This window comes from Cylas formicarius, unplaced genomic scaffold, assembly GCF_029955315.1.
Source record: "Cylas formicarius isolate icCylForm1 unplaced genomic scaffold, icCylForm1.1 PGA_scaffold_6__28_contigs__length_40554024, whole genome shotgun sequence".
Lineage (NCBI taxonomy): Eukaryota > Metazoa > Arthropoda > Insecta > Coleoptera > Brentidae > Cylas > Cylas formicarius.
The window spans coordinates 3322422-3340356 of NW_026844347.1; the positions used below are offsets into that span (position 1 = coordinate 3322422).

Consider the following 17935-nt stretch of genomic DNA (forward strand, 5'->3'; position numbering starts at 1 on the left):
ATATCTGTGTGACTGTTTTGAAATGATATATTTTTTTAACATTTTGCTACTTTTGAGTACACACGACGTGTCTTTCGAAGATATTAAATTTGACGTCTTTTATTTTGCACTCTATTAATTTTTAAATCCTTAGATTCTTTTTTTTCCAGGTCACCCCCCCCCCCCCCGCTTTTTTTTGTATTACTTATTTCCTTATATATGCGCATTTATTCTTTCTTAGTCCTTAGTTTTTAGTACCTACTTGATTTTGCAAGTTTGATTAAACTTTTATTTTCAAGTAATATCATTTGGTTTTATTTTTTTTTTTTGTATCGCTTTTAGACTGAGTTTGTTTGGTTCTTCTGAAAATAGAACAATCACTATCGTGAAAAATTGACGAGAAAAATTTCCAGACTACATAAAAGTGAAAGATGTTTAACCCGAAGACAGTTTGAAATTCTTAACAAAGTATTCACCATGATTTCGTCTACTGCTTAAACATGCTTTATTTTAAAAATTCCTAACTAAATGTCAATAATAATATTAATAAACTAGACAAAACTAAACCGAATTTGGAATATATGTATATATTTTTGATAAGTATTGTTGATAATGGTACTCGCCTGTTTGCATCTATGCTATCATGAAAAAATATTGTATTTTACAACTTTATTAACGGTATTATAATTTTCTAATTTATTGTCTTAGTTTATCGTCTTTCAATAAATGAACACGTTTGGTAAAGAACCCAAACCAAATAACTAACAAATAAAATCCAAAATAAAATAAAGTTGTCAAATACATAATATCACCTGAAATTCATAATCTGGTCGAATCTATTTTCAGAAGTATCAAAAGAATTGTGATTGATAAAAAAGAGAGTGGACTGGCGCACGAGTATGTAAAAAAAACAAAAAATGTTAACAGGCTTTTTGCCTGGAACGTGGGATCAACTAAAAACAAATCAGTAAATAAATTTAAAAAAAAGTATAAAAAAACACACACTGACACAAGCCAGATATGCATCATATATCTATATTCCCATTATATTCTATTTAAAGTTATATAAAACAAAACATTAGATGGTTAATCTTTAGTATTAATTGTAGATTAGCTTAACTATGGGCACAATTTTAAAGTTTTAACAAAAAATATGCATTTTTAGATATGTGCACAACCAGATTCTGGTTTTAGTTGAGCTATTTGTTTTCAAACATATGTAGAACACTGTGGAAAAATATCACATTGCATAAATTCTATTCCTTTTAATTTGCAATATAGATAGCTAACAAATAAGACGGCAGCACTGGCAAAATAGTATCTATATTATTTTGAATGAATCTTTTAAAAAGGGGTAGTGTTAGTTATTGCTGACCCAGGTTTAATGTCAAACGTATTTTTTTTATTTCACCACATTTTAACACAGAGGCTGCCATTTGTTTGATTAATTAAGGCTATCTACACAATTTTCTTATTCACATCTTGTTAAAAAAAATACGAAACGGAAATGTAATTAAATCAAGGTTTCCTAAAAACTTCAGTGCTTCACTTAAAACATAAGAAAGGAAGAAAGTGCAGAATGCCGAAAATAGTCCAAATGTTATTACATCACTTTAATTACAACCTCTGTGCAATTTTTTGTAATAATATATAATTGTAAGCCACAAATATTTGTTATTTGAATTTGATCTAATCTCTGGTGCCAAGATCAGTATTACCGGTAACATGAATGGCCAGTTCAGTTGGTTAACAAGTATTTATAAGTTGAATAAAATACAGATTTGTACATCTGTAAAGTGTAAAATTATATTTATTTAGTTAAAATCATGTACTCAAATACATATTATAACTATATCAACTATATATTAAAATTTTAGAGTTATTATTCTTTGTCATTTTACAATAAAAATGGTTAAAATAATATCCAAAGCATTTTATTTGCTCTTGCAAAACTCTCCCCCCACTCCACGCAGCGTTCAAAAACGTCATGTGAAAATATACTGCCTGCTTGCTAATTTATTCACACATAACCCACACAGATTTCTTAGGGCTACCAATTTATGATAAACAAAATCACCTTCTCTCCTTCGCTAGGGGGCATAATTGTTATTGGTTTGTTCAAATTCACATTGTATAACTAACCTACTTTGGTCCATTTTTTTTTCAAAACAGCGATCTCCACATAATTAACTAATTTTTACCTGAAGATTTAATGGGATCTGAACATATTTTGAGAAAATACTACCGTAAATATGCCGCATCTAAACTTACTGACGATCTGAAGGTCAAACGCCTCTCGCTGAATTAAGCCCTTCGGATAGAGAACCCGGAGCGTAAGTATCGGATATAAAGGTTAGATAAATTATAAATTATTAATAGTTAGCGACGTGCTACTTCGCACAAAATATATTTTAGGTTTCGTTAAGTTTTACACGGAGTGACGATTTCACCATCGCGTTTGACGAATTCAGTCGTTTAAAAATATGTATTATTAAAATGTTTTTCATTGCTTGCAAAACTAACCAAAACTATTGTGTTGTGTCACTGTAATTTTTTTTGTAAAAAATTGCTTGTAGACCATTTTATGGTCTTGTTTGATTTGAACAATAATAAATGAGTACCCTACATAAATTAGCCGATTTGAACCAAATGTATTAAACGCTGAAAATAGGAATTTTAAATAAATAAGATTAAGCATTGGCCTACCATTATTTTATCATCATTGAATAATAAGTAGTAGTAATTGGGGTAGGATGGGTCTTTCAAACCACTGTATACCAACCTGTGAAACCGGTTCAGGAACATTTGCGAATACAGAAATTGCCATTCCCAAAATGGGATTTGTGACAGGGTCGCTAAAATGGGTATCTATAGAATTAGACAGTTATATTATTTTATAAATTGATTTTTTTGTACCTTCGCCATTCAGAGATGTATTACAAGTAAATATTACATATTGGCTCCCCAAGGCAAACTTGGGAATTTAATTGTTTGCAAGAAATGGCTTTCAAAATTGGAACAATTTTATTTTTGGAATTTTGGAAATTAATGTTAGAGAAAAACTTACTGGGTATCATCGGTAAATTCCTCACATACTGAACAGTGAAAAAAAATACATCGGACTGGGTTGTAGAGTACAAAAGAGTTCATTTTTCAAAACTTTGATTTCTTCCTAAACAACATAATACTACTAATTTGATTAATGTTCACATCAAGCATTCTTTTAATGATCCAATAAGTTAAGTTACACTAACACCTTTTGTAGGTCCTATTCTCGACTATAAAACCATCTCCACCAAGCCACTTTCATTCTGTCCCAAATGTTTTCAAAACTGCAATGCAAAAATATAAAAATAACCCCTGTCAACTTTAGCACTTACCTATCCATGGCCGGCCTGACATCCAACAAAGCAAACTGATATTTATTATTCACCTTACCACCATCATAATAGTCAATAACATATCTGACTTCTTTCCCACAACGATCAATTATCCAATCATGGCGATCAAATGGTAATTCATAACCCAGAAAGTGTCTTATCCGAGCACGTGGACTGTACTCAGTTGCTTTACCTCCGAAACTCTTTAATCTAAAATATTTACCAAATCATTTGCTAAAAACAAGGTTTAATGTAAACAGAGTCCATATACCTAGGATCCATGCATTCTGTGGCATGTAGAGCTTCCCATTTTAACACTTCTTGCCATGCCATTTCATTATTTGCATTGTGAATTTTAATGATGGCATCCATATCCTTTTGTGAAATGTCTTCTTCCTTCCAACGCCAACCTTTTCGTAACATAGCATTCCAAAACATCTGAAAATTGAATTAAATTATATTTAATTAATAAAACAAATTATTTATGAATTTCTTAGACACACCTGAGGACTGGGATATACCCAAAATGAACTCTCTCCCTCTTTTACAACAGCTTTAGGTATGGTTGAAAGTTCACGATTTTTTGACAGAGCAAATGGTTGTCCAGGTGCAGGATTTTGGTTCGCTGGTCCCATCTAGAAGCCTAATTTTAATAACCAGCTGTAAATGTATAACTATTTAAACATGCCATGTTTAATGGATTAATATCATTTTGCTCATGTTTTACAGGACACTCCGACTGATACTGCTGATGCATAGGACACTCCTGTGGGATTTTTATGTATTCTTCATGATAATCATCCCACTTTTCCATTGGTTTATTTGGATGAACTATTTGGGCAGCAGCTATTTCAGCTGCCGACACTGTATTTCCCATAATGACTACTTTTAACCAAAACCGCGTTGAACTGTTGATCATATAAAACAGAGACTATGAGATTTTTATTTCAATCTTGACCACCAATAAATTTTAATATTAGAACTTTTATAACAATCAAATCTCAACCAAAATTAACCTCAAATATCTCTCGCGTTCTTACTATGGGCAATTTTGAGTGACCATTCGGCCAACCTTAAATACAGATTTGGTTAGAAAAATAATTGAATTGTCCGTTGATACTTTATAATATGTATATATATATATATATATATATATATATATATATATATATATATATATATATATATATATATATATATATATATATATGTAGCACCTCCATTTTTATACCAAAGATTGTGGCAATACAAACACATATATTGATTGAATGATCATAATAACTGTTTTATTTAGTTAACAAAACTTGCAGTCTGTTGTAAAAATTATAAATTTATTATTAAAATATACGTGCAATAACAACAGGACGTCATCTGTGGTGATGTAGCCAGAACCAGATACTAGATTAGAATGCTGTGTGAAATTTTAATGTGGAAATTAAAATTGAATCCTGGAAAAATTGATATTTCATGGAAATAACACATATACCGCAGTATCATGGATTAGTTTTTTAAAAATAATCATTCCTAATGCAGCCTAATTATCATTGATTCCGGATTGGTCAAACCACCAATATTTTTTTCCATGGTGATATCAGCCTGTTATAATAATTAGCATAAATTCGTTCTCTGGTGAACAGTTTTGATTGATGCCGAAGGTAAAATGTGATAAAGGGAAGCATCAAAATCGAAATTCATTTTGTTTGCGCGTAAATATTATACATGTTCTTTAATTTCATTTATTTTTCTGGGATATAAGTTACTTCAAACTTCAAATGTGGAAACAATTGGAGATGGGTCTTAGAGCTTTTTGGCTTATAGCGTCTCGAATATGGGGATGTTTATGTTTTACTCTAAGAAAGCAAACGAGATCGGTAAGTATATGACTGTTTGGATATTTTTAATATTAACAATATTAAAACAACCAAAATTTAGTGTTTTTTTTTATTGAACTTTCAACAATTTTATCATAGCCTCTATTTTTTTTTGTAAATATTTGTGCTTAATTTTACCATTCCCTTTTTCTGTTGGGATAACGGCAATCATTTAAAAAGATATGAGTTGTTTATCAAGTTTTGATGTTGTCTAATAAGAGAAAGTGTAAAAATTAAAAAAGGTGATAAAGAGCATTTGAAAATTTTGGCACCATTTGTACTGGCAATTGACCAACTTTACTTTTTACAGATAATACAACACCAGTCCGTAAAATATGATCTGTTTCCTCTGTCTCCACTGTCACGGCACCGATTAAGTAAGTATTGCCATGCATGCATTTTGGTGACATCGGAGTAACATTTCAATCCGATTTTTTTTGTGTATATTTTGTTGTTTGTGACTGCTTCTTTCACTCATCTTATAAATTAATAAAAAATATCCATTCTATGTTGCACTTTTAAAAAATGAATGTGGTTTCCACTGTTAAAATAATTGATCAAGTTGAATTTATATATCTTCTCAAAGAGTTACCCATGCTTAGTTTAATATTTTTTTTATTTTAATTAACAAAATAATAAATTGCTATGTAAATGTGTTCTTTATTGTTTTTTTTTTATTAAAACTTAATGTAGGTTTTAAAACAAAAAAAAAAGATATATTTTTGTAATTTATTTTAGGTATAGTTAAGAGAAAAATCTTGGTGCTAGATTTAGACGAAACTTTGATTCATTCACATCATGATGGTGTTGTGAGACAAACTGTAAGGCCTGGGGTTCCACCTGATTTTAGCTTAAAAGTGATCATTGATAGACATCCAGTTAGGTTCTTTGTGCACAAACGTCCGCATGTTGACTTTTTTCTGGATATTGTGAGTATTAATCTATTTAAAACTCCAACATAATTAAAACTATGATTTGTATTTATTATCACAAAAAGTAAAAAAAAAAACAATTGAACAGAATCAGAGATAAAGGTGAAGAAGATAAAAATCAATTTTGCAAAAAAATTAAACAGAATGTTTTTGTAGATAAGGGTGAGAGTTCTAAGTACAGATAAATTAATAGATTACATAGTTATAATATTTGTTAGGATAGGTGACTGGGTGATGAGCTTGGAATTAGGTATGTTCTGTAATATGTAAAACTACTAATTTTTTGGTGCTCGCTAATTTGTCATGATGGAATATCATTTCTGTTAAAAAGATAACATTCGAAAAGCTACCTGATGAATTTGAAGTTAGTTTTATTATTCAATTTATTATATCTTTAATTATTATAGGTTTCTCAATGGTATGAATTAGTTATATACACAGCAAGCATGGAGATTTATGGTGCTGCAGTTGCTGATAAATTGGATGCCGGCCGAGGCATTCTAAAGAGGCGGTTCTACCGGCAACACTGTACTCCATTGTTTTGTGGTTATACTAAAGACCTCAGTTCTATTTGCGAAGATCTCTCTAGCATATTTATTGTAGACAATAGCCCAGGAGCATATAAAACCTATCCCTGTAAGTTAGTCTGCAGATATCTTGTTACTTTTTAAATATTCGTTTTTTTAAATCTAGCCTTGGGAAAACTTTAAATTTAATACAATTTATCAATGTATCTGTTTTTAGTTAATGCGATACCCATCAAGTCATGGTTCTCAGATCCAACGGATGTTGCGTTACTTAACTTATTACCTGTCTTGGACGCCTTGAGATTTACATCAGATGTCCGTTCCATACTCGCTCGTAACTTGCACCTTGCAGGGTAGGGTTGCAAATGATATTTTTGTAGTAGTGTATTCAGGTGAGTGCCAGTGTTACCGCAGAGGTGATCACTATGTTTTTTGACTTACATATAATATTATTACATTGTTATGGTAATTATAAAATCATTAAACAGTGACCATGATTGTACATTTTTTGCTAATTTTTTCTCTTATAATGTAACTTTAATTATTGTTTTGTATTACCATGAATTACCATGATTTCAAAAATATTTAAATTATGAATTTTTCTATATTCTACCCTTATCAAATATATGCTTCAATCCAAAACCATGCGTTCCATGGCAAATTATAATATTTGATAAAATACTTTATCGATATGGTATATACAGTGTGATCCTTAATGCTAGCCCCAAAAAGTAATCCTAGATGATACTTTAATCTTACGTGAGCAACAATATCACTTTACATTCAAAATACACAGAATTTTCCTACCACGCTGGTGCGAAATGTTGGAAAAAACCCTTACCTAAGGAAATGATCAACATACCAAGCTGGGGTTAGTCTTATTTAATTTAAGTTGTAAAAATATATGAGAGATGCTAGGAATTTGGTTTTTGCTAATGCTCAGTTCACACGCACATTTAGGCACACAGTATGACTATGCATAGAGCTTTAAGAGACTGATTATATTTTTTTAATAGGCAAAAAATATGACATCTTTCATAATAATAAAATGCTTCTTACAACAATGATTACTTTGAACTGCTGTCAAATACATAGTTTAACCTGAGTGGTATAAAATGTATGTTCTGAAGGATATTTTTGTTAAATAGGAAAGTTGTCTTGATAAAAATTTCTTGAGTTGTAGTACTTAAGTGCTCTCTTTTTCGCGTATTTTGTGTAATTATTTCCTGTGCTTATGTTTTGACCACAACACACAAAACGATACAGCTGCTAGAGATATAGAGGTCCTGCCTATGTTATGAATACTGGAACTATGAAAAAAAAAAAAAGAGATGGTCCATTCATCATGCGCATGCGCGATTTTTAACCTTAAGTTTTCAACCAATAACCTTGGGGCATTGAACCACCAACATAGCCGCTGAGAGATCGTCAATAAGTTTGGTTCCGGCATTTTTATGGCCTGCGCGGAAGATCATTACCATCTCTATGAAACTAATGTAGTTACTTAAGGCGAATCAATTTTTACCGTAGTAGTGGCAGTAGAATCGTAACATATGATACTTTGTGCAATTTCGAAAATGCTTTTTTGATATTTAAAAAGCGCCCAAGTACCCACTCTGAAAAATATATATGACTGCATCGAGCATTTTTTAATGCTGTGTGCTTTATCTCACTATTGTTTAAGTTATTGGTTACAAGTGGCAGAAATTGTATGATCTCAACAAATAAAAGTGTTTGCGAATCATCAGTTTAGCATTTTCAAGGAGACGACATATGCTGATAAAGATTTAATTCACTTTAATGTAAAAAATTCAGTCGAAACTTAAATCTTGAACTGGAAGCATCATGGCTGAAAATCTTGACCAAACCTTAAATTGGTGATGCTATTCGATATGAATGTGAAATTATAATACTCACTGAATAACGAAAGTGCCTAGTTGGGTAAAATGCAGTGTGAGGTGCGGTATGTAGTTCCCTTAGGTGCCTTTTTTTGAAAGTAGTGAATGTTGAATGAGAAAGTGATTTTGTGAAAAGCAAAGTTTTAAGTTTAAAATTTTTTTTTAAAGTTGTACATCTGGTTCTGCTTTGCTTCAAAGAAATTATAGTTTAAATTGTTACTGAACCACTCCTATATTGGGTTTATGTAAGGTTGCGCAAACTTCCCGGTTAATCAGTTAGTCTGTTGTAGCAAACATTGTGACAATCCATCTCTCTAGGGCACTGAATATTTATAGGAAACTGCCCTTTTTTATTTTGCCTTAAAATAATTTATTTGTGTGTTTTATTTACCTGTTTTTCTTATAGTTATTAAATATATGTACCATTAATACACAAAATACTTAGCAATAAAACCAATAAACAAAAGAAAGTCCTAGTAGTTTATTAATATTTGATCTTTTTTCGACGAAGTGTTAAACATAAGTTTCTTTTCTGTTATTGTTGTGTGAATGTTGGTGATGAAAAAAAATAGATTTAATAAATAAGTTGGTATATATTAGTTTAAATATAAATTGCATTTAATTTTTTTGTAGTTAATATTTATTGTGTTCCCCGTGGATCTCTTATTTAGTTGTAGGGATACTGCTGATCTCTAAATACTAAACTACTACTCTAAATCTACTTTAAGAGTTTTTTCAAAAGCCACTCTAGAAACAGCCACTTAACCTCATTTAATTTATTTGTACAATATTTAGAAGTTTAACCATTAATATGACTGTTTAAAATTCAAATGGGTGGTTATTTTATAAATGTCTTTTGTTTTTAGTTTTAACAAATTAAGGAAGTTGAATTCATAACTAAGCCTTCAAATCCCCAGGATATTTTGAATTCAGAGAAAAATAAAAAAATAGACGCCCATTCCCCTCTTATGTGTCAAATTATATCAAAACATGAATCATAACCTCTATTCTGCGGTAACACTCGCAACTACCAATGATACGCCCACCAATCTTAATTTTTTATTTCAGAGGCAGTAGAGTGACTGCGCCTCAAGTGATTCGACTGTCAGAACGCCAGCCTGACTCTGATCCAGGTCAATCAATGTCACCACGAACTTCAGGGAATAATATTGACGAGCTGGCTGAAAGTATCGTTACAAGGGTGGAGGAGTCACCGGATGAACAACCATCTGTGCTGTCCATCAAAGAGAAGCGATTTAAATCGCGCATACCGCAACGTATGTGCAATTGACGGTTGAAGAAGTAGGGAAAATCCTTTTTATCACCTGTTGAAATTTCCATCTGTTTTAGTTTTGTTATTCTCATTTGCGCTGAATACCAAATTACTGGTATGCAAAATGGTAGCGGTTCCTGTTCAATAAATTGTAGGTAAATGTAAAATGTACATCAAATTTCATCACTTTTGAGGGATATTTATATTTAGCAAAATTGCTACAAGTATTGATTTTATTTTGAAGGTTTTTTTTCTTGGGCTCTGGATTACTTATGCACTGTCCATCCTAAACTTGTTGAGTAAGCCAGGCTGAGAAATCATTACCCTTGCGTCCCAAAGGTTGGATCATTAGTGGATTGGATCAACATGTGACGTTTTTTTGTTTGAATATCATAGTTGTTTCCTATTCAGAACCGTTATGCCCTAAAATTTATAAATAATAATAAATGATAATCTTGTTGTTCTACTATAAACCTCATTGAGATATACATCTTCAAATATTTTAACCTGTAAGTGATTGCTTAAATGTTTTCGCTGCACATTAATGCCTACTGAGAATTTTTAGAATATAAAAAAAATTTACTGCACATACAATTGTGTTACCTGGAGAGCTTTTTATCCCAAAATGAATTATTCGATGGTTGTAAGTTCTCATTGAAGCATCAAAAACAGAAACAAATTTTTCACAAGTAAATTTTATTTAAAAACTCAATTCAGAAACAAATAAAATACTAAACTGTAAATTTGAATTAGTTTGTTTTTGCCTATCTTTAAGACATGTTGATTTTTAATATTTTTCACTGCCCTTTCTGATCAACCAAAAAAGTCTATTTGACTATTTATAGTAACACTGTAAGGGTACATACGCAACTGATAATTAACTAGTAAACACGACTGATTAACAATTCTTCAGTTTTAAAAAATAACTACAAACAAATTAAACGAAGGACTCGATATTGACCAAGAGTATATTTTTTACACGCAAATGTAAATTTTGTAGAGTAAAAATTATAAAAAAATTAATTAGTAGTTAAGTTCAAAAGCGCCCTCTATGAATTAGGTTAAAACTAATGCCGAATTCCGAATCTTCATTTTTCAAAACGCAGTAAATCTGATATTGTTGTGTTGTAATTTTTTGAAAAGAACGGTTTACTTTCAACGTCAACATCTTAAGGTCTAACGTTTGCCACCACATTTGTTTGTTAAATATTGAATTGTAATATTACACCCTATATGTTGGTCGAGTGTTTAATCAATATCTGTAACAATTTTGTCAGCTTAGGAACTAGACATGTCACACTATAATTTTTTTCTTACACTTTTGTACTGCGTTCACGTCCTCAACTCATTCTTCGTCATAGTTAATTATATACAACACCGTAATATATCTAGTTTATTATTTGTTTTATAAAAAAGTTTAAATACAAAAATTATAAATAAGACTAAATGAAACAATTTAAAATCATTTTCAAATATACATGTTGTAACCCAAACTTATATATTTTTAAATGAAACTCGCTGAATTTTATAGCATCAGTAGATACTCCCTTTTATACTCAATCACCCAATGTAGGGTTGTTATGGGTTATACTCTATACCGAGTGTTTTCGGATTTATTATTTATTAATGATTTGTTTCGAGTTTAATAAATTATTTCAGCATTACATTATCCGAAATAATTATGGTGCATTCGTCGCTGTGGACTTTTCACATTCAAGTAATATTTATTTTTTGTTCTCAATCTCGTGATATTTTCGCACGGTTTGAAAATATTCAGTATTTTGTTAGTAAAAATGAGTATATCTCAAAAAATACTAAGTTTAGGTATAGGGCATGCTTAATGAAATTGAATTTTGAAATTTTTTACGAAAATTATTTTTTTAATTTTTACTCACCCTGTATATTACAATTGGAACTCACTTGAAGATATTTATATTATAATGATTAACTTTTATATTATAATAATTGTACCACTTTATAAAATTGTTGGTATAATAAAATTACAGCTGTCCGAAACGGCGCCAAAAATATAGGGTGTTAAACACAGGGTATTTTTGACGAAAAAATGGCCATAAATCCGAAGACGCTCAGTATAGACCATAATTGATAATTCAGTATAAAAAGTAGTAAAACAAATAATAAATGAGATATATTACTTTGACACACTATTTGAACGCTCTGTATATACTTGACGGAATTTTCGGTTAGCTTAGTTATTCGAATTAACATGTAACCAGAGGGCTAAAACGGGAAAGCTTGATTTGCAAGAAAAATTTAACACCTAGTATGAATAAGGATAAAATGACACATGAAAAGTTTTTCAAGAGGCTTAAACATTAAAACAAGAAAGGTATTTATTAACTAGCTTTCATAATTTAAATTTCTAAAAGAAAACACTTGGTAACAGACGCAAATATTACTTTTTTATGGAACTGAAATACGAAGACATTTTTAAATATATTTTCGGTTATTTTTTTCGCGAAGTTTATGAGCCATTTTCATTAATTATTTATTTAAAAAAAAAAACAAAAAGAAAATATTTTGAAACACTGTAATAGAAAGGATGCTTTCTGTACGACCTTTTTGGCTTAAGGTTCTTTATAACTTAAAATCCTGCTAAAATTGGAACCACCTTGTACATAATACCGCCGTTGTCTACATTTTACATACCTAATCAAACCATTGTACAATTTGTTGGTCTGGCTAGTTCATGGAAGAAACAAACAAGATTATGTTTATATTGCTTTATATGTTATTCTGTTTTCATGTAGTTCCTGGGGTAAATTTGGTAATTTTTTTCTAATAAAATCTTGTTCTCTGGTGTTGACATGTGTCCCTGGATCTCGAAAGTCAAGGCGCGCGTAGGAATTTGAATATTTTTTTTAATTTTTAAATCTCAGTTCACCCATTACCTAATTATAATTTCAAAATCAATTACAAATTTACCTACATAAAGGGTTTCAAAACTGAAGAATAAGAATATGAGAAAACAAAGTTAATTTTTTTGTATAAAACGTGATTTTTAAAATTTTTCTAAATGGCGGTATAGTATTAAAGCGCGGACGCTTCAAATTTTGAGAGGTATTATTCTTTTTTTTTACTGGTTTTTATAAACAATCACAATACATACATACAAATGGATTTTTGATAGCGCCCCATATCTGAAGTTGAAGGGAGTTACTCAATTTTAGTTTGAGGTGCGGATAAATGTGGATATCCAAAAAATCTAAGTTACATAAATTTTCAAGAGAATTGGTACTGTGAAATATGTTCAGAAAATGTAATAAATATTTACAGGTTTCTGTTGTATGTTATGCAGATGCAACAATAGATTTTAGGATTTTTGAAATGAAAATAATACACTTCAGCTTTGAACCCCTCACAGTTTCATAACAAACGAATAACTTTCCGCATAAAAAAAGCTTCAAAAAGATTGCCGAAATACTTTATATAAACGGATGGTAATAATGATTTGTATATATTTTTATTCCATCTGCGACTCAAGAAAACTTATTAAATTTAATAAAATGTCTTATAACATTACACATTTTCTGCATCAGAAAGTTGTAATTTAGTTTTAGTATAGTCAGTGTATATAAGCTCGTAAACGTTTGTATATGATAATGTAATATACATATACATTTTCCTATTATTCTGGGTTGTTACCAAAATTCAATTCAATTGAATTTTAATTAGGTGATATATAGATATTTTTTTTACAAAAACAAGATTTTGAACTCTGATCACAAATGCAATAGCAAAACTAATGGCAGCAGAATTTGTTTAGCTGATTATCTAAAAGATCTTTAAAAAATTAATTAAAGCGCGTAACACATTTTACGGTACTCTTCACTTTTCTTTAGGTGTATAGAAAATTTATTACGTTTTATTTAAGTTAGTGATACACCTAAAACCAAAGAGTGACCTAGGTTTAGGTCTACAGTATAGGATTTGGTTTATGTGGAATATTTATTTTCCACATGAATTTTTTTGTTGTAAATATTAATTAGCTTTAGTATTACTTGTAGTTAAATTAGACGATAGTTTTGACCGTCAGTCGTTATAGTTTGTCAACAAAAACGTGTCTGGTGTAAAATATTTAAAATAAATAGATTTTACACTTTGCCATTGTTTATGGTTACTCTAAAAGTTAGCGGACCTGCTAAACTAACAACAATGTGACATATTTCTGCCATGAAGACTGATAGAAGCCGTTTCTTTCCCGTCACATGGTTGTTTACTAAGTCTACTAAAACAACAACATTTAAATTTAAATTAAAAAATTATTGGACACTATTCATATTTTTGTTAAAGGGATTCTCCGGAATAGATAGCACGCTGTCGTTCTGTCACTATGAAAGAATTCCAGCGAAATTTGAAGGAGTTCACCGCAGAATTTCGGAGAAATTACAAGGAATTATAAATATATAACTAATTACATGTACAACCTTCCCCCCTTTTTAAAAAATATTTGCAATAAAAAGATTTAATACTGCCAAAATTTCTTGGTTCAGTAACTATTTCTTAGACTTTCAACAACACTCAGGGTATGGCAAAAAATGTGAAATATGGTCTAGGATAAAATACCCATATTTTGAAAGAGCCAATTACTATTCAAAAAGTTGTTTGCTTCACAATGTTAGGCCACGACCTTGTATTATAAATAATATCTGTCAAAAAATTATTTATTTTGTTCTTCATTAAAAATTATTTGAATTAGCCTTTAAGAAAGTCTAAACTACTCATTTTGACTTACACCCTAAATTTCATTTTTGTTGCCGAGCTACAATTCTGATCAACTAAACTTTTAATGACGATGCTTTTGTTAATTTTAACAAAATTTTACCTCCAATTTTAATATGCTAACCAATAGATAAAAACTGTTGGCTAGCTGAACAAAACAGCAGCTAAACAAAATCGGACTATGTCTAGAAAATAGCTATGCATGACCACAATTATTCTTACAGGTTACATTGGGCTTGACAAACTCCAATTCGAATGCCCTAACATCTAGTCTAGGTGTGAAGCGCTTGGCGAATTATATCCATCCGCTACGGTAATCAGGAAGGCGACTAGAACCTCTCGTGGAATCACTAGGCTTGTTGTAAAACAGAGTGCTCTGTCCAGGAGGAAGCTCAATTGCTCTGCCGACGTATGAATGCTGTGGTGTAGCATACGCTCCTCCCCTTACAAGTTTTGCGAGTGGAATTATAGACCTAATCTTTCGACACTTCCATATCTACTTCTTTTACTCCGAAGACTTGTGTAGTCCTTAGATTTTCGACAAACGGACCGGTATTATATCCGATTCACTCCTGGAAATTTTGATAATCGTTTTAGTCACCACAAGTTCCATCGGCCATGATTAAAATTTTATATCTTGCAGACTATAATTAAAATGCCTTCAAACTTTTCAAATAAATAGATATTCCGGGAGACAACGAAACCAATGTCCGTGACGGATTCACCGGAAATAACCTCAACTTTGTTATTTTAAATGGAACACCCTGTATATTTTTTATTTTGCACTCGCTAAATAATTTAAAATAACTTTTGTTTAACATATTTTATGTCGAAAATTAATAGTTATTGAAATAAAGACGTTCAAAAATATGCCACAATTTGACGATTTTTTTTATTTTGTGAAAAAACGAAGTAGGTCAGAACAAAAAATATTATGGTTACTTCTCATTCAAAGTGAAATTCAATAAAATATAAAAAAAATATTTGCCATTTATAAAAATGCAGTTATCGCGAATCAATTTTTCAAACTTTACTTAGTTACTGCACGAAAACAGTTTATCTAAGTTAACTCACTCAGAATGAAATGTCTACTGTCCAGACCTACTTTTTTATCCTATGCCAAATTATGATAAACCCAATATCCATAAATTCCCACAAAATTAAAATAAAAGCAATGACAGTCTAAATTTAATAACTAATATAGGTAGTAAGTGTATGTTTTTCTTAATTTATAATAGTATTTTGTTATCAACAAACAATTTAGTTCCACTTTATCTAAAACAATATGGCAAGATATTTTACAAATTCGGAGCAAATAGATATGCTCCTTATTTACAGTCAATGTCTTTTCAAGAAAACACAAGCTAAAATAGTGTACGATCGGCGGAATCCTGATAAAGTTTCAATTCGTTTTGCTGTAATATTTTTGTTGTGGCCTACTTCGGTTTTTTATAAAATAAAAATATCGTAGAATTGTGACATGTTTTTCAGTCGCTCTATTTCAAAAGCTATTGATTTTAGAGATGGAGTATACAAGTAGGCAAAAGTGGTTTAGGATTTCTTAGCGAGTTCAAAAAATTAAAAATATACAAGGTGTTCCATTTAAAACAACAAAGTTGAGGTTTTTTTTTAAGAAACTTCCACAGGCTACTGTAATACTTTTTACAAAACTTCTGGATTCCTCCTGCGTCGGTTTGTGCTGGTCAATTTTGCTGACGTTTCGCCAATCATCATGTTGGCTTCTTCAGAGCTTTACTGAAACTGGCCCGTATTTTACTCTGTACTTGCTTATATATTGTTTGAGGGGGGCGGAGCTAAATGAGGGGCATAAACACCGTGTCGGATGACTGATTCCCATATTGGTGACAGGTAGAGATCTGAGTCGCGGTTAATATTGTTTATAGATTTCTATAGACTCTCGGATTTTTCGTTGGTAGAAGAACTGATTACATGTAAGAGGCCGAAAGCAATCCTACACTTGCCACTGTGGTCCTTCCTTACATTCAAAACATCACATATCAAAAGTTCTAAAGAAGTATAGCGTCATCAAAAATCTCTCAACATCTTCGGTCCGTCAAAGACAAAATTCACAGCATTCCATGAATATGCGACGAAGAATACATTGGAGAGACCGGACGAAAAATATTAACTAAACTCAAAGAACACGAAAGAGCCTTACGACTAAGACAAATAACAGGACATAAAATTTTATTTGATAAAACTAAAATTCATGCATGTAATCAGTTCTTCTACTAACGAAAAATCCGAGAGTCTATAGAAATCTATAAACAACCTAACAATCTTAGCCGCGACTCAGGTCTCTACCTGGCACCAATTTGGGAATTAGTCATCCGAGACGGTGTTTATGCCCCTGATTTATCTCCGCCCCCTCAAACAATATATAAGCAGGTACAGAGTAAAATACGAGCCAGTTTCAGTCTAGCTCTGAAGAAGCCAACAGGATGATTGGCAAAACGTCAGCAAGTTCGACTCGGCAATAACCGACGCAGCAGGAATCCAGAAGTTTTGTAAAAAGGGATATAGTACTTTAAAACATTATTGCGTCACGCTGTATATTTTGCCACGTTTCGCATGGCTTGCGAAATATCGAATTTCAAGAGAACCAGTGGTATATTAAATCTCACTTATTGCATTATTATTAGACTATAGACTCTATACAGACTATAGACTCTATAAAGACTATAGACTCTACATAGACTCTATAGAATTCTATAAACAACCTAACAATCTTAAACTCAGGTCTCTGCCTGTCACTCTCATTTAGCTCCGCCGCCTCAAACAATATATCAGCAGGTACAGAGTAAAATACGAACCAGTTTCAGTCAAGCTCTGAAGAAGCCAACAGGATGATTAGCGAAACGTCAGCAAGTTCGACTCAAAAACCGACGCAGGAGGAATCCAGAAGTTTTGTAAAAAGTAAGGTTGAGGTTATTTCCTGGGAAACCGGGAACGACATTCAATTGTTTGTATGCTAAAAATGTTCACAATATTCAACCCTTACCAAATTGCATATTTTTATCTCAAGCAAACTTAAAAAATCGCTGTCTACAGTAGTTTCGATGCCACCTGGTATAAGCACGCGATAAAAGCTTCGAGAATTGTTTTTAATGTTGCGTACATATTACAAGGGTGTCTTTTTTTTTTCAATGTTCTTTTAATTCTAAATAAGTTCTCTTGACAATTTGATTAAAGTTCAACAATACCACAGCAAAGAATGTAAAATATACATTCTTTGCTGTGGTATTGTTGAAGTTTAATAGTATATTATGCAACAAGTGCGGTAAACGGCATTTGACTCGTGAGTTTGACAC

At 31.2% G+C, this 17935-nt stretch overlaps 2 protein-coding genes across 3 annotated transcripts; one reads left to right on the forward strand and one right to left on the reverse strand.

Moving 5' to 3' along the window:
• Window positions 1-134: 134 nt before the first annotated feature.
• On the reverse strand, window positions 135-4401 carry LOC132703148 (holocytochrome c-type synthase). The gene is made up of 5 exons (XM_060672267.1): window positions 4048-4401; window positions 3863-3994; window positions 3631-3797; window positions 3360-3569; window positions 135-3311 (listed from the first exon to the last, which is right to left on the reverse strand). Exons 1-5 carry the CDS (start codon window positions 4276-4278, stop codon window positions 3248-3250), a joined length of 804 nt encoding a protein of 267 aa, XP_060528250.1. The 5' UTR covers window positions 4279-4401; the 3' UTR covers window positions 135-3247.
• Window positions 4402-4838: 437 nt separating this feature from the next.
• LOC132703537 (CTD nuclear envelope phosphatase 1 homolog) lies at window positions 4839-13955 on the forward strand. 2 transcript variants are annotated; one of them, XM_060672857.1, is made up of 6 exons: window positions 4839-5230; window positions 5541-5607; window positions 5969-6159; window positions 6570-6798; window positions 6907-7042; window positions 9656-13955. In XM_060672857.1, the coding sequence occupies exons 1-6, from the start codon at window positions 5132-5134 to the stop codon at window positions 9876-9878; spliced, it is 945 nt and encodes a 314-aa protein (XP_060528840.1). In that variant the 5' UTR covers window positions 4839-5131; the 3' UTR covers window positions 9879-13955. The 2 variants fall into 2 exon arrangements, with proteins under 2 accessions (XP_060528840.1, XP_060528841.1); XM_060672858.1 differs by having other exon boundaries at window positions 4843-5230; window positions 6907-7081; window positions 9656-9787.
• The last annotated feature ends 3980 nt before the right edge of the window (window positions 13956-17935 follow it).

Bases quoted from the DNA above. Each gene is read 5' to 3' on its own strand.
- LOC132703537 (XM_060672857.1), top strand. From the start codon at position 5,132: ATGTGGAAACAATTGGAGATGGGTCTTAGAGCTTTTTGGCTTATAGCG. The intron at 6,799-6,906 runs GTAAGTTAGTCT...ATCTGTTTTTAG, and splicing joins AGCATATAAAACCTATCCCT to TTAATGCGATACCCATCAAG. The intron at 7,043-9,655 runs GTAGGGTTGCAA...TTTTTATTTCAG, and splicing joins CGTAACTTGCACCTTGCAGG to AGGCAGTAGAGTGACTGCGC.
- LOC132703148 (XM_060672267.1), bottom strand. From the start codon at position 4,278: ATGATCAACAGTTCAACGCGGTTTTGGTTAAAAGTAGTCATTATGGGA. The intron at 3,798-3,862 runs GTGTGTCTAAGA...TTCAATTTTCAG, and splicing joins GGGTATATCCCAGTCCTCAG to ATGTTTTGGAATGCTATGTT. The intron at 3,570-3,630 runs GTATATGGACTC...TAAATATTTTAG, and splicing joins ACAGAATGCATGGATCCTAG to ATTAAAGAGTTTCGGAGGTA.